The sequence below is a fragment of the Rhinatrema bivittatum genome, chromosome 8 (assembly GCF_901001135.1).
Source record: "Rhinatrema bivittatum chromosome 8, aRhiBiv1.1, whole genome shotgun sequence".
Taxonomy (NCBI): domain Eukaryota; kingdom Metazoa; phylum Chordata; class Amphibia; order Gymnophiona; family Rhinatrematidae; genus Rhinatrema; species Rhinatrema bivittatum.
This window is the reverse complement of record NC_042622.1, coordinates 182,350,410-182,376,377: the sequence shown is the minus strand read 5'-3', so window position 1 is coordinate 182,376,377 and position 25,968 is coordinate 182,350,410. Positions and strand designations below refer to the sequence as shown.

The following is a 25,968-nucleotide window of genomic DNA, read 5'->3' as shown; positions in this document are numbered from 1 at the left end:
AGAAACATTCCTCACATTGTCTTACAGGACAACAGCCAGATATCTATGTTCTAAAACCCATTCATTAATAGTTTAAAAAACAGACAGGTACTTTCCAGTTATTGTAAAACACAATGGAAATGTGTCATAGGTATTCAGTAATTCTGCTTTGAGCCTTGGGAAAAACAGGATAGAAATGTAATAAATGTCTTCTGGTCAAGGGCCTGATTTCATAGAAATTTCTGGCAACTTTAAAACAAAATAAAATTTCATAATCATGTGATCCCACCTTTTTTTTTAAACAAAAATTTTGTAAGTTATAGATCCAGTTATGAGTTCTCGCTTTAATAGTAACATTTTATTGCAAATTGGCTGGATTACATTGTAATTTGATATCATTGCATTGTTACCATTGCTTGTTACCATCATAAAGAGAAGGTATTTATACTTGAATTTTGAAATCATTTTATTATTTTGTGGGTCAGATTTTTGTATCTTGAGGTCCATCCTGAATACTGCACTGTTGCACTGTTTGGTTAAACCATTTTTTAGTAACAAAATACTGTAAATTTAAAAAAAAAAAAATCTTTCAAAAATACAGATTTGCCCTGTTCAACATTAAGGAATATTAAGTAATTTTGTAAAATACCTCATTTTAATTTCTTAAAACATGCAAAGATTGGCATTCCCAATATAATATTTTTAATTTAAATGAAGATGTTTTAGGAAAGTACTAAAATTGTTCTCTGTTTTAGGATCACCAGTGTAGCATAACCCTTGAAACACTATTTTATGTAGTGATCATTGTACAGATTTTATTTTTTAAAAAAAAGAAATATTAACGGATATGCTGTTACTATCCCATGGATATATTATTTGCCTTATAAGCATCTGAGATTTTTTGTCAAAATACACCTAATGTAAATTGGTGAAAGCTTGCTTTGTTACATTTTACCAAGTGCCTTTCTTCTGATAAGATCTTAAGGCTCAATTTTGTTTTCTCTTTTCAGATCTAATTGCTGAAGAACTTTAAAATGACTTTCCGGTTCCGTTCATTCTTACCCTATACTCTACCAGGAGTGCTCGCACTTATTGGTTGGTGGTGGTTCTTTTCCCGAAAAAAGCAGCGGATACGCAGCCATGATGAACATAAGGCAGTTAGTATACAAGATCAGCAAACAAAAATGACCAAAATTGAACCTGTGTCTAAGCAAGATTTGCGAGGTATAAAAGCACGAACTGTACAGACAGGCAAAATAAAATGTCAGGTGAATGACATTTTATGTACAGAATCATCAGTGGAAGTAAAAACACCACCATCTGAAATACTGCAACCACTGGGTTCTTCAACAACAAACCTTTCTTGCCCAGCAGTAGGAAGTGTTGAAACCAACATACTTCTACCTGATGATAAAAATCAGGGAACATGCAAGAAAGTTCATGAAAACTCTTCCACTGTCCAAGAGTATTCACATCCAGGAATAAAAAGTAGTGAGCATCATAATTCTTTCCGTTTACCAAGAGTTGATTCTTATTCCCAAGAAATTCAAATAGGTGATGTCATGGTAAGTCCAGTTATTGCACCTGCAAAGAAAATTAGTCGCTCTTCAGGCAAGGTAAAAAGAAAATATGAAGCAATACAAGTTGCAAATAAAGTTTTAGATAATAAAGCCGTGAATATCAAATATGTAGAAGAAGCTTCTTTGGAAATTGGTCATGTGCCTGGTATGCACTGTGAGCCAAAGAAAGATGCTGTGAGCCAAAGAAAGACCCGGATGACTATTTCATGTGAGCAACTGAGTCAACCTTTTCAGTTAAATGAAATTGCTTCCCTGGGAACAGAGGTCTACACAACTACTCTTAAGGAAAAAGTAGTTCAGCCTGCCAAAATAAATGAAATGCTGTTCATGGACAAAGGTTCACAGACAGCTGAGGAAAAGAGAGCTGGAGATCCTGAGATAGGTGTTAATGAAAATATGGCTCTGCACACTGAATTCAGTAAAACTATCTCCACACAAAAAGTTGTCCCAGCAACTTTTCTTAAAGAAAAAACATTTGAGCCTGATGAAGTCACGCCAGTTGCTTTGACAGAGAAGGATGCCCAAGCAGTTATTCTTAAGAAAACGGTTCAGAATGATAAAGTGGTAGCCATGGAAAAAGATGTCCACATGGCTACTTCTGAGGGAAAAACACTTGGTCTAAAAGAATCCAGTGACACTTTATCTTTGGAAAAAGATGCACAGGCAGACAGTCAGACAGTTCAGTGCAAGGATGCTGAAGAAATCACTGCTGTGGAAAATGAAGAGTCAATGATTGTTGGGATGCTACTCAATAGCTATATGGCATCTGACTTAAGAGAAGATGATGGTCCTGAGATTGTGAATACTTTATCTCACTGTCCAGGCAATGCAAGTGAATATTGTGAGACTGCGAGATGTGTGGTAGATAGTGTGGGAAAAGAAAAAGCTGAAGAAGACAGTTTGGTAAGAGATGAAGCTGAAAAGATTGAACAGGTAGCTATAAATATTATTTCCAAGGTAATTTTAGCAGCTACCAAGGAAATACTGTCTTGTGCTGCAACTGATATGTCTGACAATTGCAAAGTCTTGAAAAATGAGAGTGATTGCTTATTAGAACGAGAAAATGACACTGTATCAGGCTCAGCCAGTCAGGAAAAGAATATGGTGAAGTGCAGCAGGGGACACGAAACTGACTTTAACACAAATACTGTAAGAGAATCTACTCTTTCAGAAGAAGACATGTATGCAGAAAGCAAAGATTATGTAAGTATTTTAAAAAATGTGCACTTATCAAACTTGGTTTATGGGGATTCAACTGAACATAAACCAAAGAATTTGGTACAGAATGAACACCGTGAAAAAAATCTCTGCTCTGTTCCTCGTCTTGGGGAATCATTTGAAGAAACAAATATTGTGGCAGAGGACTCTGGTTATAGTGCTTGCACATCTGAAGATGGAATAGGTGCAGAAGATCCTTTACAAAGCACAGGCCTTTCTTGTATTGTGGCCAACCAGCATTTTGACTCCTTTAATGCATCCAGAATCGGAGATGCTTCCCTGGACCAGAGTATAGTACCAACAGAAGAATCTCTTGCCCCTGAATTACAAGAAAATAAAAATGTACCATACAGTAATGGAGTACAGAGAGGAAGTTCCCCAGACTTGAGAAATGATGGACATTGGTCAGCGGAGACAGAGGCAGATCATTCAGGAGGTATGAGTGTTTGTAGCACAAGTTCCCTGAGGTATTGGGTTGTTAAAAAGTGGTCACACTCTTTGATGATTCTTATCTTCCCTATACATTTTAATCTATTTCTTATGATCCAGTTTGCTGCTGCTAAGAGTGGTGTGTTCTACATAGATGATCATGATTTTAGAAGTGAGTGGAGTAGCAAGATGACAGAAAGTCTAGGGAGTTAAGCTGTTGCTAATCAACTTTTGGTTGATAAAATGAAATTGGCATAAATCTATTAGTTTATGAAATATAAGACATTTTATCTAGTAACAACTTAAATATAATCCACTTTCAGCTTCTGTATTTTCATGGTTCTCTGAGGATTTTTAAACCAAAATTAGTCAACAAGATTAAAATCATTTATTCCCTCCCACCTTCTCTCACCTAGTGTTAGTTTAGCTGAGCTGTTTTAATTCCTGGATAAAGTAGTATGATTACTTCTTGAAACAGTTAGTGCAGGATACTGGAAATCTGTAGGTGGTTTATTTTCCGTAGAACAAGTTTTGACAGTAGATGGAGACAGTGGTCTGCCATTTCCATTAGACTAATTAGTAACCACGTTATAGAGTTGCAGCCTTTTTCTCATTTACATTGTATCCTAAATGTTAAAGGCTTTCTTTTACCAGCTGCTATTCTATTATGATTGTCATGTAGGGTGCAGCACCGCATGCTGGTTTGGCAGGCCAGCAGCCATTATCTTTGGAAGAGTTCCCATGATTTTTTTTCCTAGGATTTTTTTCTGCATTCCTCCCAAAGTCTTTGCATTTGCATTGGTCTGCTGGCTTGCAGAAGCAGTTTTCCTGCGTTGCAGGGCTCCATTCTATACTTGGGCAGACTGATAATGCCTCTCATGTAGCTGAAAACTACCTGAAAAGCTGCAGTGTTCATGCATTGAGTTTCTGACAGAGGGGACAACATCAGAGCTTGAAAATGGTTGCAGAGCTATAGTCCTGGCCCATCTGACCACTTCCCATGTTTTCCATGATCTTGGGACCAGTTGGGAATGTCAGAGTGCTCAGAGTCAGAAATACTAGATTGTGACTAGTTGGACCATGCTGATTTATGCTGCTGAAGGGAAGGAAGGCATATGTATTGTGTACCAACTTCAGAAATAACAGCCAACATTTGATTTAAGAGAGCTCCTTTTTCCCTCAAAGAGAAGAAACCAGGGGGAAAAATATTAGGAATTGTTTCTAGCCCAAATTGTGGCACACATCCATCATCCATTAATGTTGGATCAATCTACCTGATCTATGAAGGGACAGATTTATAGGGCGGAGAATTGAATGTAGTAATTTGCCCCTCCCTCCCTCAATTCTGAAAGGTTACACATTTTTTGAGGCTGCTCTAAAAAAAATGTAACACTGGTTCTCACAGGACAAGCAGGATGGTTGTCCTCACAAATGGGTGACATCGAGGATGGAGCCCAACCACGGAAAACTTCTGTCAAAGTTTCAGGAACTTTGACTGGCCCCCACTGGGCATGCCCAGCACGGCACCAACCCTGCAGCCAGCAGGGGTCTCCCTTCAGTCTTCTTTTTTCCGCGCAGCAGTAGCCACACGGTAGAAGAGCTCTTAACCACGTTCCTGACAGGAATTTTCCAATAACTTATCTGAAGAAAAATTTGCCCCTCAGGGGTCTCCCCTCTTCAAATTTTTCGGTCCGCGGAACTTCGGTAAGTTTTTGCCGTCTTTTCATCGACTTCCGTCGAGTTTGGCCCTTGAGGCCTGTTGGCAGTCGACAATCCCGCGGCTAAATTTTTGGCCTACAGCCATGGCATCGGGGTTCCGTCGGTGTCCGGACTGTACCCGAACTATGTCCATCACAGACCCACATAGTCTGTGTTTTGTGTTTAGGGAGTGAGCATGATGTCCTGACTTGCACCAAATGTGCCCTAATGACACCAAAAGGTCGCAAAGCCACAATGGAGAAGATGGGGCTCCTCTTCCATGCTCGCACCCCAATGCCATCGATTGCATCGACGTCATCGGAACCGGCACCATCAAGGTCTCATCATCATCGACAACCCGCTGGTGACCGTCCGCCATCGATGACTTCACGGCCATCGACTCCCGTCCCTTCCCCTGATGATCGAGGGGATCGGAAGGAGAAACATCGCCATCGACGTCATAAGTCTCGGGCCATCGAGGAATCGACATCATCGACCTCAGCACCGTCCGAGCCTCCGCCAAAAAAGTCTCGAACAGAAGTGGCACCGTCCACTACTGTCTCGCAGACACAGAGGCAACCCTCACCCTCTCTGGGTTTGGGAGCCGCGATTCCACCGGTGACGGTGGTCCCTCCGGCTCAGCCTCAGCCTCCTTCTCCCGTCGAGCCGGGTCTCGTTACCCTTGGTCTCCGGGCAGAACTGGACCGGCTGGTCCAGGAGGCCATCGACAACGCGATGCTCCGGTTCCAAACTCCTCCGGCACCGACCCCGGCACCGAGAGTGGAACCGGTCACCGAGCCTATTGCGGCAGCACTGGCACCGCTACTTGACCGGATGGAAGCGCTTATGACAGCCCTTCCACCGGCAATACCTGGCTCTCCATTTTCATCAGGTGGAGAAACACCATATCGAATTCCCCCTTCAGGGATTGTTCCATCGGTGCCAAGTCGTCCCTCGCCACCGATCTCTTCCTCGGGGGCGATACGCACCTCTGCTCCACCGACCTTTCCGATGCCGGCACCGATTCCATCGAGGCCGACATCGGTTCCTTCGATGCCGGTTCCTTCGATGCCAATACCGGTACCAATTCCATCGAGGATATTCTCGATGCCTCCGGTGATTCCTTCTAATTTCTCGGAGCCTCAACCAGGGCCTTCAGGTATTCAGCCCCCTCATAGTCCTACAGGTCAGCATCCTGATCCTTATGACACTTGGGGTGATGATACCTCTACTGATGACCGATGATTTGCCTTCACCACCCTCTCTTGCAGGGAGTAGAAAGCGTTCTCCCCCTGAGGACCTCTCTTTCATAAATTTTGTGGAGGAAATGTCGGAGTTGATCCTGGATCTGTTGCTCCAGTAAATAAAAAAAGCTGACTCTACTTCTCTAGTACAGTCAATGCCTGGCTTTTAAAAACCACAATTAGACCATCATTCTGTTGTGGTAGAATCAGCTCAAAAGAAAGCTAAAAGAGTAAAGCCACGTTCTTCCACACCTCCTACTAAGAATAACAAATTCCTAGATAGTATAGGTAGGAAGGTATATCAAGGAGCTATGCTAATTCTAGAATAGCTTCTTATCAGCTGTATATGACTCAATATAATAGGGTTATCCTAAAACAGATGCAGGAATACTCGGACACCTTACCTGAACAGTACCAGACACAACTTCAATCCCTACTACATAAGGGATTTGAAGCTCGGAAGCATGAAATTAGAACTACTTATGACATCTTCAATGCTTCCACTACAATTTCTGCTACGGCCATCTCAGCCAGACGCTGGGCTTGGCTTAAATTATCTGACCTTCGTCTAGAAGTTCAGGACCATCTGACTTGCCCTGCCTAGGGGATAATTTGTTTGGTGAGCAAATTCAGCAAATTGTTGCTGAATTAAAGGATCATCATGAGACACTTAAACAACTCTCATCTATTCCTCCTCACTTACCTTCTAAATAGCCGTTTAGGAAGGACTAGACCTACGGGTCCTCAACAAGTACCTTCACAAGGAGAAATTCAAGATGGTAACCCTAGCCTCTCTTCTCCCTCTGCTGCAAAGAGGGGATTGGCTATGCTCTCTAGACCTCAAAGATGCATATACCCACATTGCGATCACGCAATCTCATCGCAAATACCTGCGTTTTCTAGTAGGCCGAAATCACTACCAATACCGAGGGCTACCTTTCGGCCTGGCATCCGCACCACGGGGTTTTACCAAATGCCTTGTGGTGGCTGCAGCGTTCCTCAGGAAGGCAGGTGTCCACGTCTACCCCTACCTGGACGATTGGTTAATCAGGGCCCCAACCCAGCAGATTGCTCGGTCCTCCCTGACCCTAACAATTCAAACTTTGCTTTATCTAGGGTTTCTTGTCAATTACGAGAAATCCTACTTAGTCCCATCTCAGACCTTATCCTTCATTGGGGCAGACTTGGACACCTTACAGGCAAAAGCCTTCCTTCCTCATCAACGGGTTCAAACCCTTGTGTCCCTAGCTTGCCAGCTACAGTCTCAACACACAACAGCTCGCAATTCCTTGTTCTACTGGCACACATGGCCTCCTCAGTTCATGTGACTCCCATGGCTCGTTTGGCCATGAGAGTCACGCAATGGACTCTGAGATTACAATGGACCCAAGCTGTTCAGCCTCTGTCCTCCATTGTTCACATCACAGATGCTCTCCGTCTGTCTCTTGCCTGGTGGACAAATCAATTCAACCTCCTACAGGGCTTGCCCTTTCTTCCACCATATCCCCAGGTAATCCTCACCACCGACGCTTCCAACATCGGTTGGGGAGCCCATCTAAACAATCTACAAACTCAAGGATTCTGGTCACTAGAGGAAGCCAAACACCAGATAAATTTCCTGGAGCTGCGAGCAATCCGCTATGCTCTCAGGACTTTTCAAGATTGCCTATCGGACCACGCAATCTTAATTCAGACAGACAACCAGGTGGCCATGTGGTACATAAACAAGCAGGGAGGCACAGGCTCCTTCTTTCTGTGTCAGGAAGCTGCCCAGATTTGGGCAGAAGGCTCTCCCGCTCCATGTACCTCAGGGCCACCTACCTGCCGGGAGTAGACGATGTATTGGCAGAACAGCTGAGCCGTGTCTTCCAACCACACGAGTGGTCACTCAATCCTTTGGTAGTGACCTCTCTGTTTCACAAATGGGGTTATCCCCACATAGACCTCTTTGCGTCCCCTCAGAACCACAAAGTGGACAATTACTGCTCTCTCATTCGGAGCCAGCACTCTCGGCCGAGGGATGCATTCTCCCTCGCATGGACAACCGGTCTGCTTTATGCATTCCCTCCACTTCCTCTTCTGTCGAAGACTCTCGTGAAGCTGCGTCAGGACAGGGGAACTATGATCCTGATAGCACCACACTGGCCACGCCAAGTGTGGTTTCCCATACTCCAGGATCTCTCCATCCGCAGGCACATTCCTCTGGGAAAGGACCCGCATCTGCTCACTCAAAACGACGGATGCCTCCTCCATCCCAACCTCCAAGCCTTGTCCTTGACGGCATGGATGTTGAAAGGTTAGTCCTTCAGCCATTTAATCTTTCGGATTCAGTTTCTCGTGTCCTGATAGCTTCACGAAAGCCTTCCACAAGAAAATCTTATTCATACAAATGGAAAAGGTATACATCATGGTGCACTTCTCAGTCCCTTGATCCCCTTTCCTGTCCAATCTCTAAATTCTTGGACTATTTATGGCATCTATCAGAATCAGGTCTAAAGACCTCTTCCATAAGAATGCATGTCAGTGCGGTAGCCGCCTTCCATAAAGGTATCGGGGGGTGTCCCTATTTCAGTACAACCCCTTGTAACACGCTTTCTTAAAGGCTTGCTCCATTTGAAGCCACCTTTACGTCCTCCGGCCCCATCTTGGGACCTTAATCTGGTTCTTGGTCGCCTTATGAAGCCACCTTTTGAACCTCTTCACTCCTGTGACCTAAAATATCTCACATGGAAAGTGTTATTCCTTTTGGCTATCACTTCAGCTCGCAGGGTTAGTGAACTACAGGCCCTAGTTACCTATCCGCCTTACACTAAACTCCTGCAGGACCGGGCGGTACTCCGCACTCACCCTAAATTCTTACCTAAGGTAGTTTCGGAGTTTCATATTAATCAATCCATCATACTACCTATCTTTTTTCCCAGGCCCCACTCCAACTCCGGGGAACAGACTCTGCATACCCTAGACTGTAAACGAGCTCTAGCTTTTTATCTAGACCGTACAGTTTCTCACAGGAAGAGCACTCAATTATTCGTCTCTTTCCATCCTAACAAGTTAGGACAACCTGTGGGTAAGCAGGCTCTTTCCTCCTGGTTGGCGGACTGCATTTCCTTTTGCTATCAGCAAGCTGGCATTCCGTTCCAAGACCGTGTCAAAGCACACTCTGTGAGGGCCATGGCCACTTCAGTAGCACACCTTCGATCGGTGCCGCTTCCTGACATCTGCAAGGCTGCAACCTGGAGTTCTCTCCATACAGCCCACTATTGTTTGGACAAAGCTGGAAGACAGGATTCCATCTTCGGCCAATCTGTCTTGCGTAACCTTTTTCCAACATGATGTACCAACACCCTTCCACCTTCCCGGTAGGGTGCGGATGCCCTTTCCCAAATTACACCCCAGTTGTTGTGCCTGTTGCACCCCGTTGGGTACATTTGGTGCAAGTTAGGACATCCTCAGCTCGGTACTCACCCATTTGTGAGGACAACCATCCTGCTTGTCCTGTGAGAAAGCAAATGTTGCTTACCTGATGTAACAGGTGTTCTCACAGGACAGCAGGATGTTAGTTCTCACGAAACCCGCCCGCCACCCCGCGGTGTTGGGTTCGTTTTTATTTTACTTTCTAGGCACTGCCTGTAGCTTTGAAACAAGACTGAAGGGAGACCCCTGCTGGCTGCAGGGTCAGTGCCGTGCTGGGCATGCCCAGTAGGGGCCAGTCAAAGTTCTGTTTAAACTTTGACAGAAGTTTTCCGTGGTGGGCTCCATCCTCGATGTCACCCATTTGTGAGGACTAACATCCTGCTGTCCTGTGAGAACACCTGTTACATCAGGTAAGCAACATTTGCTTTCTTCCTGATTCTTCATTCCCAGAATAAATAATTTCTCTTGTGTGTCTTTTCTAGTTTGGAGAAAGGACTTTTTTTTTTTTTAAATGTATTTATACAGCAGTGCACACCTTTTGGTGCTATATAATCAGTGGTGGTAGAGCGAGGAAGTCCCTGGATGCCAAAGGGCAGGAGTGGTTGGGTAAAAGCAGATGAAACCTTTGGGTGGGGGAAGAGAGTATTACCAGGAGGGATGTTAGACTTCTCTATTGTGAACTGGTGTAATAAGCATTTTAAAACAAACCCTGATTTAAATAATTTTTCCTGCAATAGAAAAAAGAAAGTGGATAAGCCTTTTTGTCTTAGTCCTAGGCCTCACAACCTGGAATTTTGTCCAAAGATAATCTCCAGTGTTCTTGGAGGAGCTACCTTCCAGTGCAAAAAAAGGAAGAAGAAGCTGGAAGGTCTTTGTTACTCATGGACTCAAAGCTAGGACTATTAGTTTAATGGGTGATGTCAGTCCTCATTTTAGAGGCAAAGGAGCCAGCAAAAAAACAAGATTGCAGACCTTTTCTTGAGAGACTTTCAAGTCCAAGATGTCTTCCTATTCATGCTACATTAAGGGAGATTATAGAGAAGAAATGAGCTCACCCAGACCACAGAACCATTCCGAAGTTTTTTTCCAAGTTGATCAGGCTACCATAGGAAGAAATGGACCAATGGGGCTTGGTATATAAGATAAATTGTGCTGTATCTTGGCTACCAAATAGAATCTAGCCCATTCTATTCTATTATCACCACCATGGATCTTAAAGTATAAGTACTGTTCTGTTTTCACTTCACTAAAGTTTTGTGCATCTAGCTGCAGCCTCCATTAGATGAGTCTCCTTATTCTGTCAGTGCTACCTTTTATTCTGAGTGACAAATCTCACTCTGATACAATAAAAATCCTAAAATTGCTGAGAACATGACCTCTCGATTGATGATCCAGTCATGATTTTACAGGGATTTCACAACCTCGTCTTTTGCCTGACAATGGAGCACACAAATCCTTGAAAGATAGTATTTCTATGGAAACAACTTGGATAAGGTGTGATAATCCTACAAGTGATCAAGCTTGTGATGCTGGAATATATCCTTCTCAGCATAGACGGGAATAACTGCACTCTGAGCTAATTTGGTCTTTCTGCCATTTTTTTTTTTTTTATTATATTGATTTTTCTGTTCTTTCAAGCTCAGTATTATATGTACACTGTTTCTGGGGATGTACTTAAACTGAGGACAGAGCAGCAGAAAAGATACTGGAAGCTTGTGTGAACTCTTCCTAAGAAAACTGGTGTTGGTCTGCTGAGCCAGCAGATGGCAGTGTACCCTACGTGATCTAGACTGGCAAGACTAACAGAATTGGCACGTAAAAAATTGCTCATGTTCTCTCTGGAATCCTACACACTCTAGATTGATTTCTCGTTAAGGAAATTAACACTTCTTAGCTGGAGCACCATGTTAAACTTTGCTGTAGTTTTATTTATGAAACAATGTCATTTTCCCAGTCCCTCCCTTGGACTCTTTTTTTTTTTGGCTACAGAATTAATTCTGACAGTAAGAGTCACTGCTGTTTAGAAAGAAAAGGGGGCAGTTTTCAAAGGTATTTCCATAGACAAAAAGCACATTACCCATGTAACTTGCCGGTCTGAAAAATTGCAACCCTATATGCAGGTAAATACATGCATCATGCCACAATGTAGCGGAGAAATTCCCATGAGGGGACAAGGGAAGGGAAACTATGCACATAGGTTTGGTTGGAAAAAATATCCACAGAAAAAGGCACAAGTCTCTCTAGGTACTTTTTTTCCTTAAGCAGTTTCAAAGTAAAAGTGCATACATACTTTTACATGAAAAATTAATGCAAAGACCATAGGTTAAAAGTACCCATCAATGTAAGCATTTTTTGAAAATTGCCTCCAAGTATATAGGTACAAGTTTGGCACTGTAAAGCAAGGATATGCAAATTGGTTCAGGACCAAAATCCAGTTTGGTTTTCTAGGTGACCAAATATATCAATATTTATTATTTATACCCTGAAAACCAGAATGGACTTTGATAATTGACAAACCGATTTGCATACCTCTTTTGACGAATTAACTTTTTTGGCATCTGTCTCCAACAGTTGCTGCTCTGTATCTCTAGGAAGTACCAGCAGATCCCAAAAAGAAAATCATTTTTTGTTGCCCACTCTTAAGGATATGAAGTATCTTTTTCCAAGTCTCCAGGACTAGTAATTATTTATGAACATTTCTTCTAGGAACTATTGTAAATCCGTTTTAAACTTGGCTATGCTGGATGCCTTGACCACATTCTCCAGCAAAACATTCCACAGCTTGATTGTTGATTGAATGAAATACTTTCTCCAGTTTGATTTATACTACCTACCGTATTAGTTTCATGGAGAATGTTTGTATATTGTTTTTAAGTTATGACTATATCTTTTGCAAAGTTCTTGAATTGTCTTTATAAGCGATATATCAAGTTCAGTAAACATAAACATACTATTTCAGGACCTGCTATAATAAAACAAGTAAAAAAATGGAGTTAAAGTACACAGAAGACAATGTTAGTGTGCATAAAATGATTTATGTACAGAAAACATTTTGTGTGCCCAAATAGCATTTTCTTTAAATAAAGCTTATGTGCACAGAACATTTGTGATTAAAATTAATTTGTCCATAAAGCATTTTCTATGTACAAAACATGCTTTATGTACAGAAAACCTGATTTGTGGACAAATTTTGTTTTATGTGCATAAATGCAGACCCCACTGCACCATGAAGTTTGAGTTCAGCCGCACAGAATATAATTACTGACATAGTTACTTTACTCCACTCCAGCATTAAGAAACCATTCATTAAACCTACCTGTCTCTTTGCATCTGGGAGAAACAGATAATGCCTTAATATGGTATTTAAATAGAAAAGCATTAATATACATGGGCTTGTGTAGAGATTTTTTTTTTTTTTGCACGCAAAACTCCTTTATGCATCAGGAGTATAGTCTGTATACACAAAACCAGCACATGTTCATGGGTAAAATTGTGTGCATAGTCCAGTGCACCTTATTGCATTGGGACCTGAAAGAGTAAATAAGTGTTCCACCCCACTCATGATTTTATAAACAATATCATATGCCCTATCCTGTTTGGCCTTTCTTCTCATTAAGCATCACAGAATATAAATTAAGTTCATGACATATCAGAATGTTTCTATAATCACAAAATAGGAAAAGACTATTTTTGAATAAAACAAATAATTGTTCAGAGGTAAATGCATAAGGAAATATTTAACCAAATGCCTGCATAGTGTGAACTTAAATGAGAGCAGCTGAGAACAGTCTTATCCCATCATTTAGCAGACTATTTCTCTTGATGAATGGTATAAACCATTGAAGGGTAAGGCAGATATTTTCTAGTTATTGCAGGATTTATTTTTTTATGAACATTTTTTGTAATAGTGCTTTTCCTCTCCCCATGTGGGGAAAATACCATGGAGAAGTGTCAGCATATTTTCATAGCAGATTCCCTGTGAAGTTGCCCAGTTTCAGAATGTTGCAGGAATTTCCTGCATTCAATATTTTGAACAGAATTGTAGTACTGCTATGGCTTATTTTTTTACTTCTCCTAATTTCTACATGGAAGGAAATGAAGAAACCTCCAAAATAATTGATCAGATCTGGTAATCAGAAATTCAAAATATGAGAACTTAATCTTTTAATCATAATATACAATTTCATGGTCTTCACTGCTAAAGAGAAATTACTTAAAACATTGAGATCTATGAGGCATTTTTGTTTGTTCTGTCTTCTCTATACTTGGTTTTTCTTCCCCACTCTAACTTCCTCACTGTAGATATCATTCCCAGTCACACTAGGAATTCTCACTGGACCAGAAGACTTGAGCGATGTCTTCTACAAGACTATTAAGTGCTGCTCAGTGGTAGGGGTTACAGCATTTGTGGCAGATACTTTTCCTCCCTCATTGGGACTGTCGCCTTCTGCACCATGCTCCACATCAGCATTCCCCAACACAAAAACTTCAATCCAAGTCCTACTGCATGCAGCACTGTGACCCCAATCTAACTGATTTTAGTTGTGTACATTGGGATCCTGTAGAAGTATTAACCTGAAGTATTTGTAATTGGTTAATTGAATGTTGTAGGTTCAGATGTAAATAGTATGGATTCAGTGGACAGCGGTTGTGCTCCTGGCAAAATAAAAAATATCCAAAATGACAAGCAAGGAACAGAGTGCAAAAAATCAGAACTGATCATCTGGGAGATAGAAGTGCCAAAGGTAAAACACTTAGCACTTGTTTTTACTGTGATGCCCTATTTGTAGGATTACTTTGTCTGAGGCATGCCCAGGCCATAGAAAGATGCGTTTTTTAAAAACTTTTTCATTTTCCATTTGCTGCCTGTGGGGAAAAGAAGTATTTAATGATTATGATGGAGCATGTTAGCTGTAATGAAGGGTGTATTAGTGATTTCTGATATTTTTTTCCAAATACTTATTTTTTGTCCCGTGCATAGAAATTCATAATAGTATGTGTATTTCCCAAATTTTTACAAAGGTAGTGAGATGGATATATTGAAAAAGTAAGATCCGCTGATCAAATATAGCTCTTAACTGAAGATGTGAAATATTTACAGTACACCTTTGTTTCATATTTGTAGAGTAAATATATCCTGTTTTTTTAATAGGATAACCCTGGTGTGTGTGTGTGTGTGTGTGGGGGGGGGGGGGTTTAATTTTGTACATCTTGTCTTAGCACAGCAGTGAAAGTTCTTGAAGTTTTTCTGTAATCAGGTGCACCTTCCTTCACATACCATGGGCCTTATTGTACATAAACAATTTTTGTCAATATGCACAAAAATAGGAAACATTTTGAAGAAGACTCAATGTATGAATTAACATGAAAACATTGCTTTATAAAAGTTGCATGCATGTTTCTCTCTACACACTATAAATGATTTAAACATTTTGGGGCTAGTTTGTAGCTCTTTTAGCTACTTAAGTTTATTCACCAGCGGGCCGATACAGTGAGGGGCGGTAGAAAGAGGTGCGTTAGTGCCCGGCGCACCCGCGTTTGCCGCACGCACAGTTCGGATCACCTACCGCTCGATACTGTATTTAAATGGCATGCCAAATGCAAGCCGCGTCCATGAAGCACAATCCATTTTACTGTATAGGCTCTATACAGCGCCTATACAGTATCCTGGGTGCGCTGGTACCTGTCATTTCAAATGAGATACCAGGAAGTGGATGGCTCTCCTACAGTCCCAAACCAACCCAATCCAAGCCCCAGCAGAGAGAGACGAAATTTAGCCACCCAGTCCCAAACCAACGCAATCCACAGAAAAAAAAATGCTTCTCGCACTTAGCTGCCCAGTCCCAAACCAATCCAAGCCCCAGCAGAGAAAGACGAAATTTCACAGTCCCAAACTTTCCCCCTGCCCTGGCCACGCAAGCCCCCAGCAGCAGCAGTAGAAGGGCGTCGAGAAAGCGGCTTCAGCAGCTCCGCCGGCGAAGATGAATACGTGCACCCCTGTAGGTCCAATATGGGCGCTCAAGGCAGCAAAGGCGCATGCGCAAACTCCGTGACCAGCTTGGACGTCCAGCCGGTCACGGCGTGTGCGCAATGCGCTTTTGCTGCCTTGAGCGCCCATATTGGACCTACAGGGGTGCACGTATTCATCTTCGCCGGCGGGGCTGCTGAAGCCACTCTCTCTTGCCGCTCTCTCTCTCGCCGCCCTTCTACTTCTACTGCTGCTGCTGGGGGCTTGCGTGGCCACGGCCAGGGCAGGTGAGCGGGGACTGGGGGAAAGTTTAGGACTGTGAAATTTCGTCTTTCTCTGCTGGGGCTTGGATTGGTTTGGTTTGGGACTGGGCGGCTAAGTGCGAGAAGCATTTTTTTTTTTCTGTGGATTGGGTTGGTTTGGGACTGGGCGGCTTTTGGTGGTAGAATCAGATAATTACATTCTTGTGAATACAAATGTATGGGATCATGCTGAGCCTTAAATACCAAGGTTAAAGCTTTAAATTGAATATGCTGAGCAACCAGTGAACCACACTAATGCAAGGGTCAGGGTAGGCAGTAAATTATTAGGTTAAAGACGCGGCAAAATAGGTTAAAAAGGCGATAGTCGGGGCGCACTTTACTGTATGGGAGGGAATAGCTAATCGGATCGTTTACATACATATACATGACGCGGGCGGAAAGGGATATGCGTCGGGTTAAAGAAGCGGTAAGGATCGGTAAAAACAGATAGTGAATCGTGGGTTAGACTTACCGGCGAAATTGTGAGTAAACAGTGGGTTAGAAACGAGGTAACTGTGGCCGCGCTTTACTTGTATCTGCCTGCAGGAAAGGTTGAGTCAGGTGATTTAGACAATGTATCTTCTCACAGGACAAGCAGGATGGTTGTCCTCACAAATGGGTGACATCGAGGATGGAGCCCAACCACGGAAAACTTCTGTCAAAGTTTCAGGAACTTTGACTGGCCCCTACTGGGCATGCCCAGCACGGCACTAACCCTGCAGCCAGCAGGGGTCTCCCTTCAGTCTTCTTTTTTCCGCGCAACAGTAGCCACGCGGTCAAAGAGCTCTTAACCACGTTCCTGACAGGAATTCTTCAATTAAATTACTGAAGAAAAATTTGCCCCTCAGGGGTCTCTCTTCTTCAAATTTTTCACTCCGCGGAACTTCAGTAAGTTTTTGCCATCGTTTGGTCGACTTCCGTCGAGTTTGGCCCTCGAGGCCCGTTGGCTGTCGACAGTCCCGCGGCTAAATTTTTGGCCTATGGCCATGGCGTCGGGGTTCCGTCGGTGTCCGGACTGTACCCGAACTATGTCAATCACAGACCCACATAGAGTCTGTGTTTTGTGCTTAGGAAGCGAGCATGATGTCCTGACTTGCACCAAATGTGCCCTAATGACACCAAAAGGTTGCAAAGCCAGAAGGGAGAAGATGGGACTCCTTTTCCATGCTCGTACCCCAACGCCATCGATTGCATCGACGTCATCGGAACCGACACCGTCGAAGTCTTATCATCGACAGCCCTCCGGTGACCGTCCGCCATCGACGACTTCACGGCCATCGACTCCTGTCCCTTCCCCTGATCATCGAGGGGATCAGAAGGAGAAACATCGCCATCGATGTCATCTGCCTCCGTACTGTCCGAGCCTCCGCCAAAGAAGTCTCGACCAGAAGTGGCACCGTCGACTCCTGTCTCGCAGACACAGAGGCAACCCTCACCCCTCCGGGGTTTGGGAGCCGCGATTCCACCTGTGACGGTGGTCCCTCCGGCTCAGCCTCAGCTTCCCTCTCCCGTCGAGCCGGGTCTCGTTACCCTTGGTCTCCGGGCAGAACTGGACCGGCTGGTCCAGGAGGCCATCGACAAGGCGATGCTACGGTTCCAGACTCCTCCGGCACTGACTCCGGCACCGAGAGTGGAACCAGTCACCGACCCGATTCCAGCAGCACTGGCACCGCTGCTTGCCCAGATGGAAGCGCTTACGAAAGCCCTTCCACCGACAGCACCCGGGTCACCGATGTCATCAGGTGGAGAAACACCGTACCGAATTCCCCCTTCGGGGGGTAGTTCCATCGGTGCCTTGTCGTCCCTCGCCACCGATACATTCCTCAGGGGCGATACGCACATCAGCTCCACCAAGAATGCCGATGCCGGCACCGATTCCATCGAGGACATTCTCGATGCCCCCGGTGATTCCTTCCAATTTCTCGGAGCCTCAACCGGGGCCTTCAGGTATTCAGCCCCCTCATGGTCCTATAGGTCAGCATCCTGATCCTTATGACTCTTGGGGGTGATGATACCTCGACTGACACCGATGATTTGCCTTCACCACCCTCTCCTGCGGGGAGTAGAAAGTGTTCTCCCCCTGAGGACCTCTCTTTCATAAATTTTGTGAAGGAAATGTCGGAGTTGGTCCCTTTCCAGCTTCATTCTGAACAAGATGACAGGCACCAGATGATGGAATTGCTCCAATTCCTGGATGCCCCTAAGATCATCACCTCTATTCCAATTCATCAGGTTTTTCTAGACCTTCTAAAAAAGAATTGGGAATCTCCTGGATCTGTTGCTCCGGTAAACAAAAAAGCTGACTCTACCTATCTCGTACAGTCAGCACCTGAGTTTCAGAAACCACAATTGGACCATCATTCTGTTGTGGTAGAATCAGCTCAAAAGAAAGCTAAACGATTAAAGCCACATTCTTCCGTACCTCCTACTAAGGAAAATAAATTCCTAGATAGTATAGGTAGAAAGGTGTACCAAGGAGCCATGCTGATTTCTAGAATAGCTTCTTATCAGCTATATATGACTCAATATAATAGGGTCATCCTGAAACAGATGCAGGAGTACTCAGATGCCTTACCAGAACAGTTCCAGCCGCAGCTTCAATCCCTACTAAATAAAGGATTTGAAGCTGGGAAGCATGAAATAAAAACAGCTTATGACATCTTTGATGCTTCCACTAGACTTTCTGCTACGGCCATCTCCACCAGACGCTGGGCTTGGCTCAAGTCATCTGACCTTCGTCCAGAAGTTCAGGACAGGCTCTCTGACTTGCCCTGTCTAGGGGATAATTTGTTTGGTGAGCAGATTCAGCAAATTGTTGCTGAACTAAAGGATCATCATGAGACACTTAAACAGCTCTCATCCATTCCTCCTGACTTGCCTTCTAAACAGCCGGTTAGGAAGGACTGCAAAAAGTCTTTCTTCCGGCCACGGAAGTATTATCCCCCATCAGCCAAGGCTAGGCCTGCGAGGTCTTACCATAAAACTCAACCTCGCCAGACTCGTAAACAAAAGCCCGCAGCAGCTCCACAACCTGGCCCTGCGGCGGGTTTTTGACTCTCACTTAGAGAGCAGTTGCCAAACCCCTCTTCCAGCCATACCAGTAGGAGGTCGATTGTGCCACTTTCTAGAAAGGTGGCATCACATCACCACAGATCAGTGGGTGATAGCGATAATTGCACAGGGTTACCATCTCAACTTCCTGACTCTCCCTTTCGACTCCCCACCCCTGCAGGGGTGGAGTCTCACCGATCACTCTGTTCTTTTAGAGCAGGAAGTTTCTCTTCTCCTACAGTCAAACGCTATAGAACCCATTCCTCCCTTACAACAAGGACTAGGGTTCTACTCCAGGTACTTCCTGATCCAAAAAAAGTCAGGGGGACTTCGTCCGATCCTGGACCTATGGGCCCTCAACAAGTACCTTCACAAGGAGAAATTCAAGATGGTAACCCTAGCCTCTCTTCTCCCTCTGCTGCAAAGAGGGGATTGGCTATGCTCTCTAGACCTGAAAGACGCATATACCCACATTGCGATCACGCAATCTCATCGCAAATACCTGCGTTTTCTAGTAGGCCGTAATCACTACCAATATCGAGTGCTACCTTTCGGCCTGGCATCCGCACCACGAGTTTTCACCAAATGCCTCGTGGTGGTAGCAGCTTTTCTCAGGAAAGCAGGTGTCCACGTCTACCCGTACCTGGCCGATTGGTTAATCAGGGCCCCAACCCAGCAGATTGCTCTGTCCTCCCTGACCCTAACAATTCAAACTTTGCTTTCTCTAGGGTTTCTTGTCAATTATGAGAAATCCTACTTAGTCCCATCTCAAATCTTATCCTTCATTGGGGCAGACTTGGACACCTTACAGGCAAAAGCCTTTCTTCCTCATCAACGGGTTCAAGCCCTTGTGTCCCTAGCTTGCCAGCTGCAGTCTCAACACACAGCAACAGCTCGCCAATTCCTTGTTCTACTGGGACACATGGCCTCCTCAGTTCATGTGACTCCCATGGCTCATTTGGCCATGAGAGTCACGCAATGGACTCTGAGATTACAATGGACCCAAGCTGTTCAGCCTCTGTCCGCCATTGTTCGCATCATAGATGCACTCCGTCTGTCTCTTGCCTGGTGGACAAATCAATTCAACCTCCTACAGGGCTTGCCTTTTCTTCCACCAGATCCCCAGGTAATCCTCACCACCGACGCTTCCAACATCGGTTGGGGAGCCCATGTAAACAATCTACAAACTCAAGGATTCTGGTCACTAGAGGAAGCCAAACACCAGATAAATTTCCTGGAGCTGCGAGCAATCCGCTATGCTCTCAAGACTTTTCAAGATTGCCTTTCGAACCACGCAATCTTAATTCAGACAGACAACCAGGTGGCCATGTGGTACATAAACAAGCAGGGAGGCACAGGCTCCTTCCTTCTGTGTCGGGAAGCTGCGCAGATTTGGGCAGAAGCCCTCTCCCGCTCCATGTAACTCAGGGCCACCTACCTACCGGGAGTAGACAACGTATTGGCAGACCAGCTGAGCCGTGTCTTCCAACCACACGAGTGGTCACTCAATCCTTTGGTAGCGACCTCTCTGTTTCACAAATGGGGTTATCCCCACATAGACCTCTTTGCGTCCCCTCAGAACCACAAAGTGGACAATTACTGCTCTCTCATTCGGAGCCAGCACTCTCGGCCGAGGGATGCATTCTCCCTCGCGTGGACAACCGGTCTGCTTTATGCATTCCCTCCACTTCCTCTTCTGTCGAGGACTCTCGTGAAGCTGCGTCAGGACAGGGGAACTATGATCCTGATAGCACCGCACTGGCCACGCCAAGTGTGGTTTCCCATACTCCAGGATCTCTCCATCCGCAGGCACATTCCTCTGGGAAAGGACCAACATCTGCTCACTCAAAACGACGGATGCCTCCTCCATCCCAACCTCCAAGCCTTGTCCCTGACGGCATGGATGTTGAAAGGTTAGTCCTTCAGCCATTTAACCTTTTAGATTCAATTTCGCGTGTCCTGATAGCTTCACGAAAGCCTTCCACAAGAAAATCTTACTCCTACAAATGGAAAAGGTATACATCATGGTGCACTTCTCAGTCCCTTGATCCCCTTTCCTGTCCAATCTCTAAATTTTTGGACTATTTATGGCATCTATCGGAATCAGGTCTAAAGACCTCTTCCATAAGAATGCATGTTGGTGCGGTAGCCGCCTTCCATAAAGGTATCGGGGGTGTCCCTATTTCAGTACAACCCCTTGTAACACGCTTTCTTAAAGGCTTGCTCCATTTGAAGCCACCTTTACGTCCTCCGGCCCCATCTTGGGACCTTAATCTGGTTCTTGGTCGCCTTATGAAGCCACCTTTCGAACCTCTTCACTCCTGTGTCCTAAAATATCTCACATGGAAAGTGTTATTCCTTCTGGCTATCACTTCAGCTCGCAGGGTTAGTGAATTACAGGCCCTAGTTACCTATCCGCCTTACACTAAACGCCTGCAGGACCGGGCAGTACTCCGCACTCACCCTAAATTTTTACCTAAGGTAGTTTCGGAGTTTCATATTAATCAATCCATCATACTACCTATCTTTTTTCCCAGGCCCCACTCCAACTCCGGGGAACAGACTCTGCATACCCTAGACTGTAAACGGGCTCTAGCTTTTTATCTAGACCGTACAGTTTCTCACAGGAATAGCACTCAATTATTCGTCTCTTTCCATCCTAACAAGTTAGGACAACCTGTGGGTAAGCAGGCTCTTTCCTCCTGGTTGGCGGACTGCATTTCCTTTTGCTATCAGCAAGCTGGCATTCCTTTCCAAGACCGTGTCAAAGCACACTCTGTGAGGGCCATGGCCACTTCAGTAGCACACCTTCGATTGGTGCCGCTTCCTGACATCTGCAAGGCTGCAACCTGGAGTTCCCTCCATACATTTGCAGTCCACTATTGTTTGGACAAAGCTGGAAGACAGGATTCCATCTTCGGCCAATCTGTCTTGCGTAACCTTTTTTTTTTTTTTGTGTATATAATCTTTATTAACAGCAGTAATACAGCTAACCATGCCCACATTCAGGCAGAAAAAGGGAAACAATATTCAGAAACCAATACAATAGCATACATTGTATACACCCCCCAACAGATGGTCCGTGTACAACGATAGACTCCAAACAGATGGAACTGAATTTCATGGATGCAAAACTAGACATACAGAGTGAGAGAACATAAACACATACTTGCACCACCCTGCTAGATAATGCCCGAATGGGTGTAACAACCGGTACATACTGCACATTTTTCCCCGACAGGGAAACCCCAACAGGCGTATATTATATCTCTAGGATTCAGGCATGCAAGCAGGTTTTTCCGCCCGACAAGGGGAATCCCCCCCTGATTTGTGTCCCCTCCCACCCCCCCAACTGGTATTTCGAAGTGCCCATTATCTTAATAACCATCAAACTGAACCTGAACAATAGAAATAACAATGTTTAACAGGTCTGACATCCCGAATGATTGTAAAACAAAAGACAGGACTTTACTGGTCTGTACTCATAGGAGCAGGACTATTCAGTTAAACCAGGTAGGCCGCCTAGTAACAGATACCCAGTTTGTAAGGTGAAATCCCAATGCGTAAGGTGATATCCAAATTCGGTCAAGCTGAGACGAAAAGAAAAACGGACATGAAAACCGAAAGGGATGCTGGAAGGGATGACCCTCCGTCCGCTCACAAGCAGAGGTCCAGTAGTCAGGCATCCTTAGGCTTGCTGGGAAGAAAGTTAGTGGTGTCTGCTGGAAGTAGGGCAATATAGTCCAGCCATAAAGTCCAAGTACCAGCATATTGCTTGACAGACTTTTGTTTTGCCGTCAATAATTCCATGTGCAAGAGCCCGAGGATTTTGGTTTTCCAGATGTGTACAAATTGTGGTTTCTGTTCTGTCCATTGAGCCAGGATAGTAGCTTTAGCTATAAGAGAGAATTTGTCGAGTAGACGAAGTTGGCGAATGGTGAGTTCAGCTCCTGCCGAGCCTATCACACCCAAAAGCCACAGTGCTGGGTCCAAGGGGATTGTCCGGCCCCACATCTTCTTCGCCAAACCCTGTAGAGACCTCCACAACTCCTGCACCACAGTACATGACCAGACCCCATGGTAGAAATCGGGGGTATGGTAGCTGCAACCCATGCATTGGCGGTCAGAAGTAAGTCCCATATGGAAGACCTGAAGCTGGGAATAGTACGCCTGATGTAAAATCTTATACAGCTTCTCCCGCAAGGGTACATTTTCGACTAGAGCAGGAATTTTCTGAAAGCAGCTTTTTATGTCCCTTGCCGTTACGTCCGTGGGAAGCAAGCGGTTCCACTTAAGCGCTACACCATGCAGGGCGGAGAGACCAGCTGATTGCCGCAGAGCCAAATAATATTGGGAACACTTCTGCCTTTTGCCGTCCTCTCCCGAAAGGAAAACACCCAGTTTCTGACAGAGAGCAAAGGAGGGATTGGTCTGAAGTTCCTCCATTAGAAAATGTCTCAGTTGTAGGTAACCATAGAAACCGACCGTTGGGAGGTGATATCTATCTTGCAGTTCCTGAAAGCTAAAAAGCTGAGGTGGGCTAGTGTTCTCCTGAATAAGTTGGAACATATATTTCACACCTTTGTCAGCCCATACTTTAAATAAGGGTTGCGTCATTCCGGGAGAGAATTTTGAGTATCCTCGTATAGGCAGGTATGCCGTAGATGACATTTGCAAAGAGAATATGCGACAAAGGAGACGCCACATCTGGCGAAATGGACGGACGACCACACTACGAGCAATGTAATTAGGCAGAGAGCAATCGTCAAGATGTAGTACTGCCCCTGGCGCAAACGGTGCCAACCAGTGATGGTATAAATCCATAGGAGAGTGAAACGCAGTACCAAGGGTCCAATCCCGTACATGTTGAAGGAGGCTGGCTTGGTTATAACGTTCAAGATCAGGACAGTTAAGTCCGCCTTCCAGTTTAGACAGCATTAAAGTCTTTAAGGGGATTCGAGCTCGTTTGCCACTCCACAAGAATCGGCTAATCCCTTTGTTGATTTCCAAAATATCCGCTTTTTTGAGCCATACGGGAAGCATGTGAAACAAGTACAACCACCTAGAAATCTCCATCATTTGTAGCAACAGGATTTTCCCTGATACAGAGAGCGGTAGAGCCCTCCACAAGTCCAGATGTTGGAGCATTTTCCGCTTGAGAGGAGTGATATTTAAATCATAAAGGTGACAAGGCTTAGCCGGTACATAAACCCCTAAGTATTTAAGAGCTGATTGGACCCATCGCAACGGAAAGCTTACCAGGCCAATTTACCTGCAGGGTACCAAGGACATCAAGAGCCTCAGACTTATCAACGTTGATTTTGAGCCCTGCAAACCGCCCAAACTCAATTTGGATTTTTAATACCAATGGTAAGGAAACCACAGGGTTTGTCAGAAAGACAAGCATGTCGTCTGCAAAGGCTGCAATCTTAAATTGGCCTTGCTTGTACATAAACCCTTGAATAGACGGGGATTCTACTAGCTTTCGCAACAGTGGGTCCAAAGCCAAAATATACAGAACCGGAGATAGGGGGCAGCCCTGGCGTACTCCCCTCCTAATAGGAACTGCCTGTGAGAGCATATCATTGGCCCTGATATAGGAGACGGGATTTAAATACAAGATAGAAATAGCCTGAATAAAGGTGGGGGGAAACCCAAAACGGTGCATTACGGAGAACATATATTCCCACGACACTCGGTCAAAGGCTTTTTCCGAGTCAAAGCCTACTACCAGGGATTCAGTGTGGGAGCTATGAGCTGCTTCAATCGCAGAAATTAACCTAATAACATGAGCCCCAGCGTTCCTGCCGCTAACAAACCCTGCCTGATTGCTGGATATTATCTGGGGTAAGATGGTATTCATGCGCAGAGCAAGTATTCTTGCATAGAGCTTAAGATCGCAGTTTAGTAAGGATATGGGACGAAAGGAGGCAGCTTGTAAGGGGTCTTTCCCAGGTTTGGGTAACACCACTATGTGGGCATCAGTAAAATGAGGAGGAAATTGGCGCTGCTCCCAAGCACAATTAAAGAAAGCAGTCAGAGGGCCTAAGAGACAGGGACCCAAAATCTTATTATAATCTGTCGTTAAACCATCGGGACCTGGGGATTTACGAGTTTTACTGGTTTTTATAACGCCGTTAAGCTCCCCCGCCGTAATAGGGCGACTAAGAAGGGATCGTTGTTCTGTGGACACCTGTGGTAAATGTAGGTTCTGAAAAAACTCCTCTTCCTCCGCCAGCCCTCCCAGTCTATCTTCCTTATACAGAGTTTCGTAAAATTGGCGCAAAACTTCACAGATTTCCGGACTTTTTGTAACCAACTGACCCCCTGACGTTTTAAGGCCACCGATAAAGGGTTTTTTTCTGCGGATAGCAACTAATCGAGCCAACAGTTTCCCAGATTTTCCCCCATATCTGAAAAAATGATGCTCAGAAAATTTTAAAGATCTCTGGGCTCTTAAATGCAAATGGCTATTCACGGCCGCCAAGCATGCCCTGTAAGATTCACTGTGCTGAGGGGAGGGAGAATCCGCCAACGCCCTCTTCGCTAGGGAAAGCTGAGCTTCAAGTCTGAGAATATCTGCATTTAACAGTTTCCTCTGAGCAATGGAATAGGCGATGATATCCCCTCTGAGAACTACTTTACTGGTCTCCCAGAATAGTACTGGGTCCTCCCTATGGGGGTGATTATTCTCCACATACTCTTCCCATTTTTGCCGTAAATACTGATGGAAGTGTTTGTCCTCATTCAGATTCCCAGGAAACCTCCAAATTCTCGGTGGTGTACCAAGATCCGAGAGCCAAAACTCCACCCATATCGGCGTGTGGTCCGCCACTACGATTTCCCCAATCTCTGCTCCTTCCACCCTGGCAAACAGGGACTCTGAAATGAGAATGTAATCAATCCGAGACAGGGTGCAGTGGGCCTTAGATACGTGAGTATACTCCCTCAGATCAGGATGTAGTACGCGCCATATATCCAAAAGGCCTAATTGCTTGCAAAAGGTGGGAACCCTTATGTCAGAGGCAAAATTATAACTGGGAGGCAGGCGTGATGTATCTAACTCAGGGTCAGAGATACCATTG

At 44.7% G+C, this 25,968-nt stretch overlaps 1 protein-coding gene across 2 annotated transcripts in view; it reads left to right on the top strand.

Moving 5' to 3' along the window:
* AKAP1 (A-kinase anchoring protein 1) overlaps nt 1-25,968 on the top strand; it is a 214,352-nt gene that overhangs the window by 51,475 nt on the left and 136,909 nt on the right. For both annotated transcript variants that reach the window (XM_029611909.1, XM_029611908.1), the window contains exons 2-3: nt 990-3,213; nt 14,174-14,307. In XM_029611909.1, coding sequence (XP_029467769.1) covers nt 1,014-3,213; nt 14,174-14,307 — 2,334 coding nt within the window. In that variant the 5' untranslated portion in view covers nt 990-1,013. The remainder of the gene's footprint in view (nt 1-989; nt 3,214-14,173; nt 14,308-25,968) is intronic.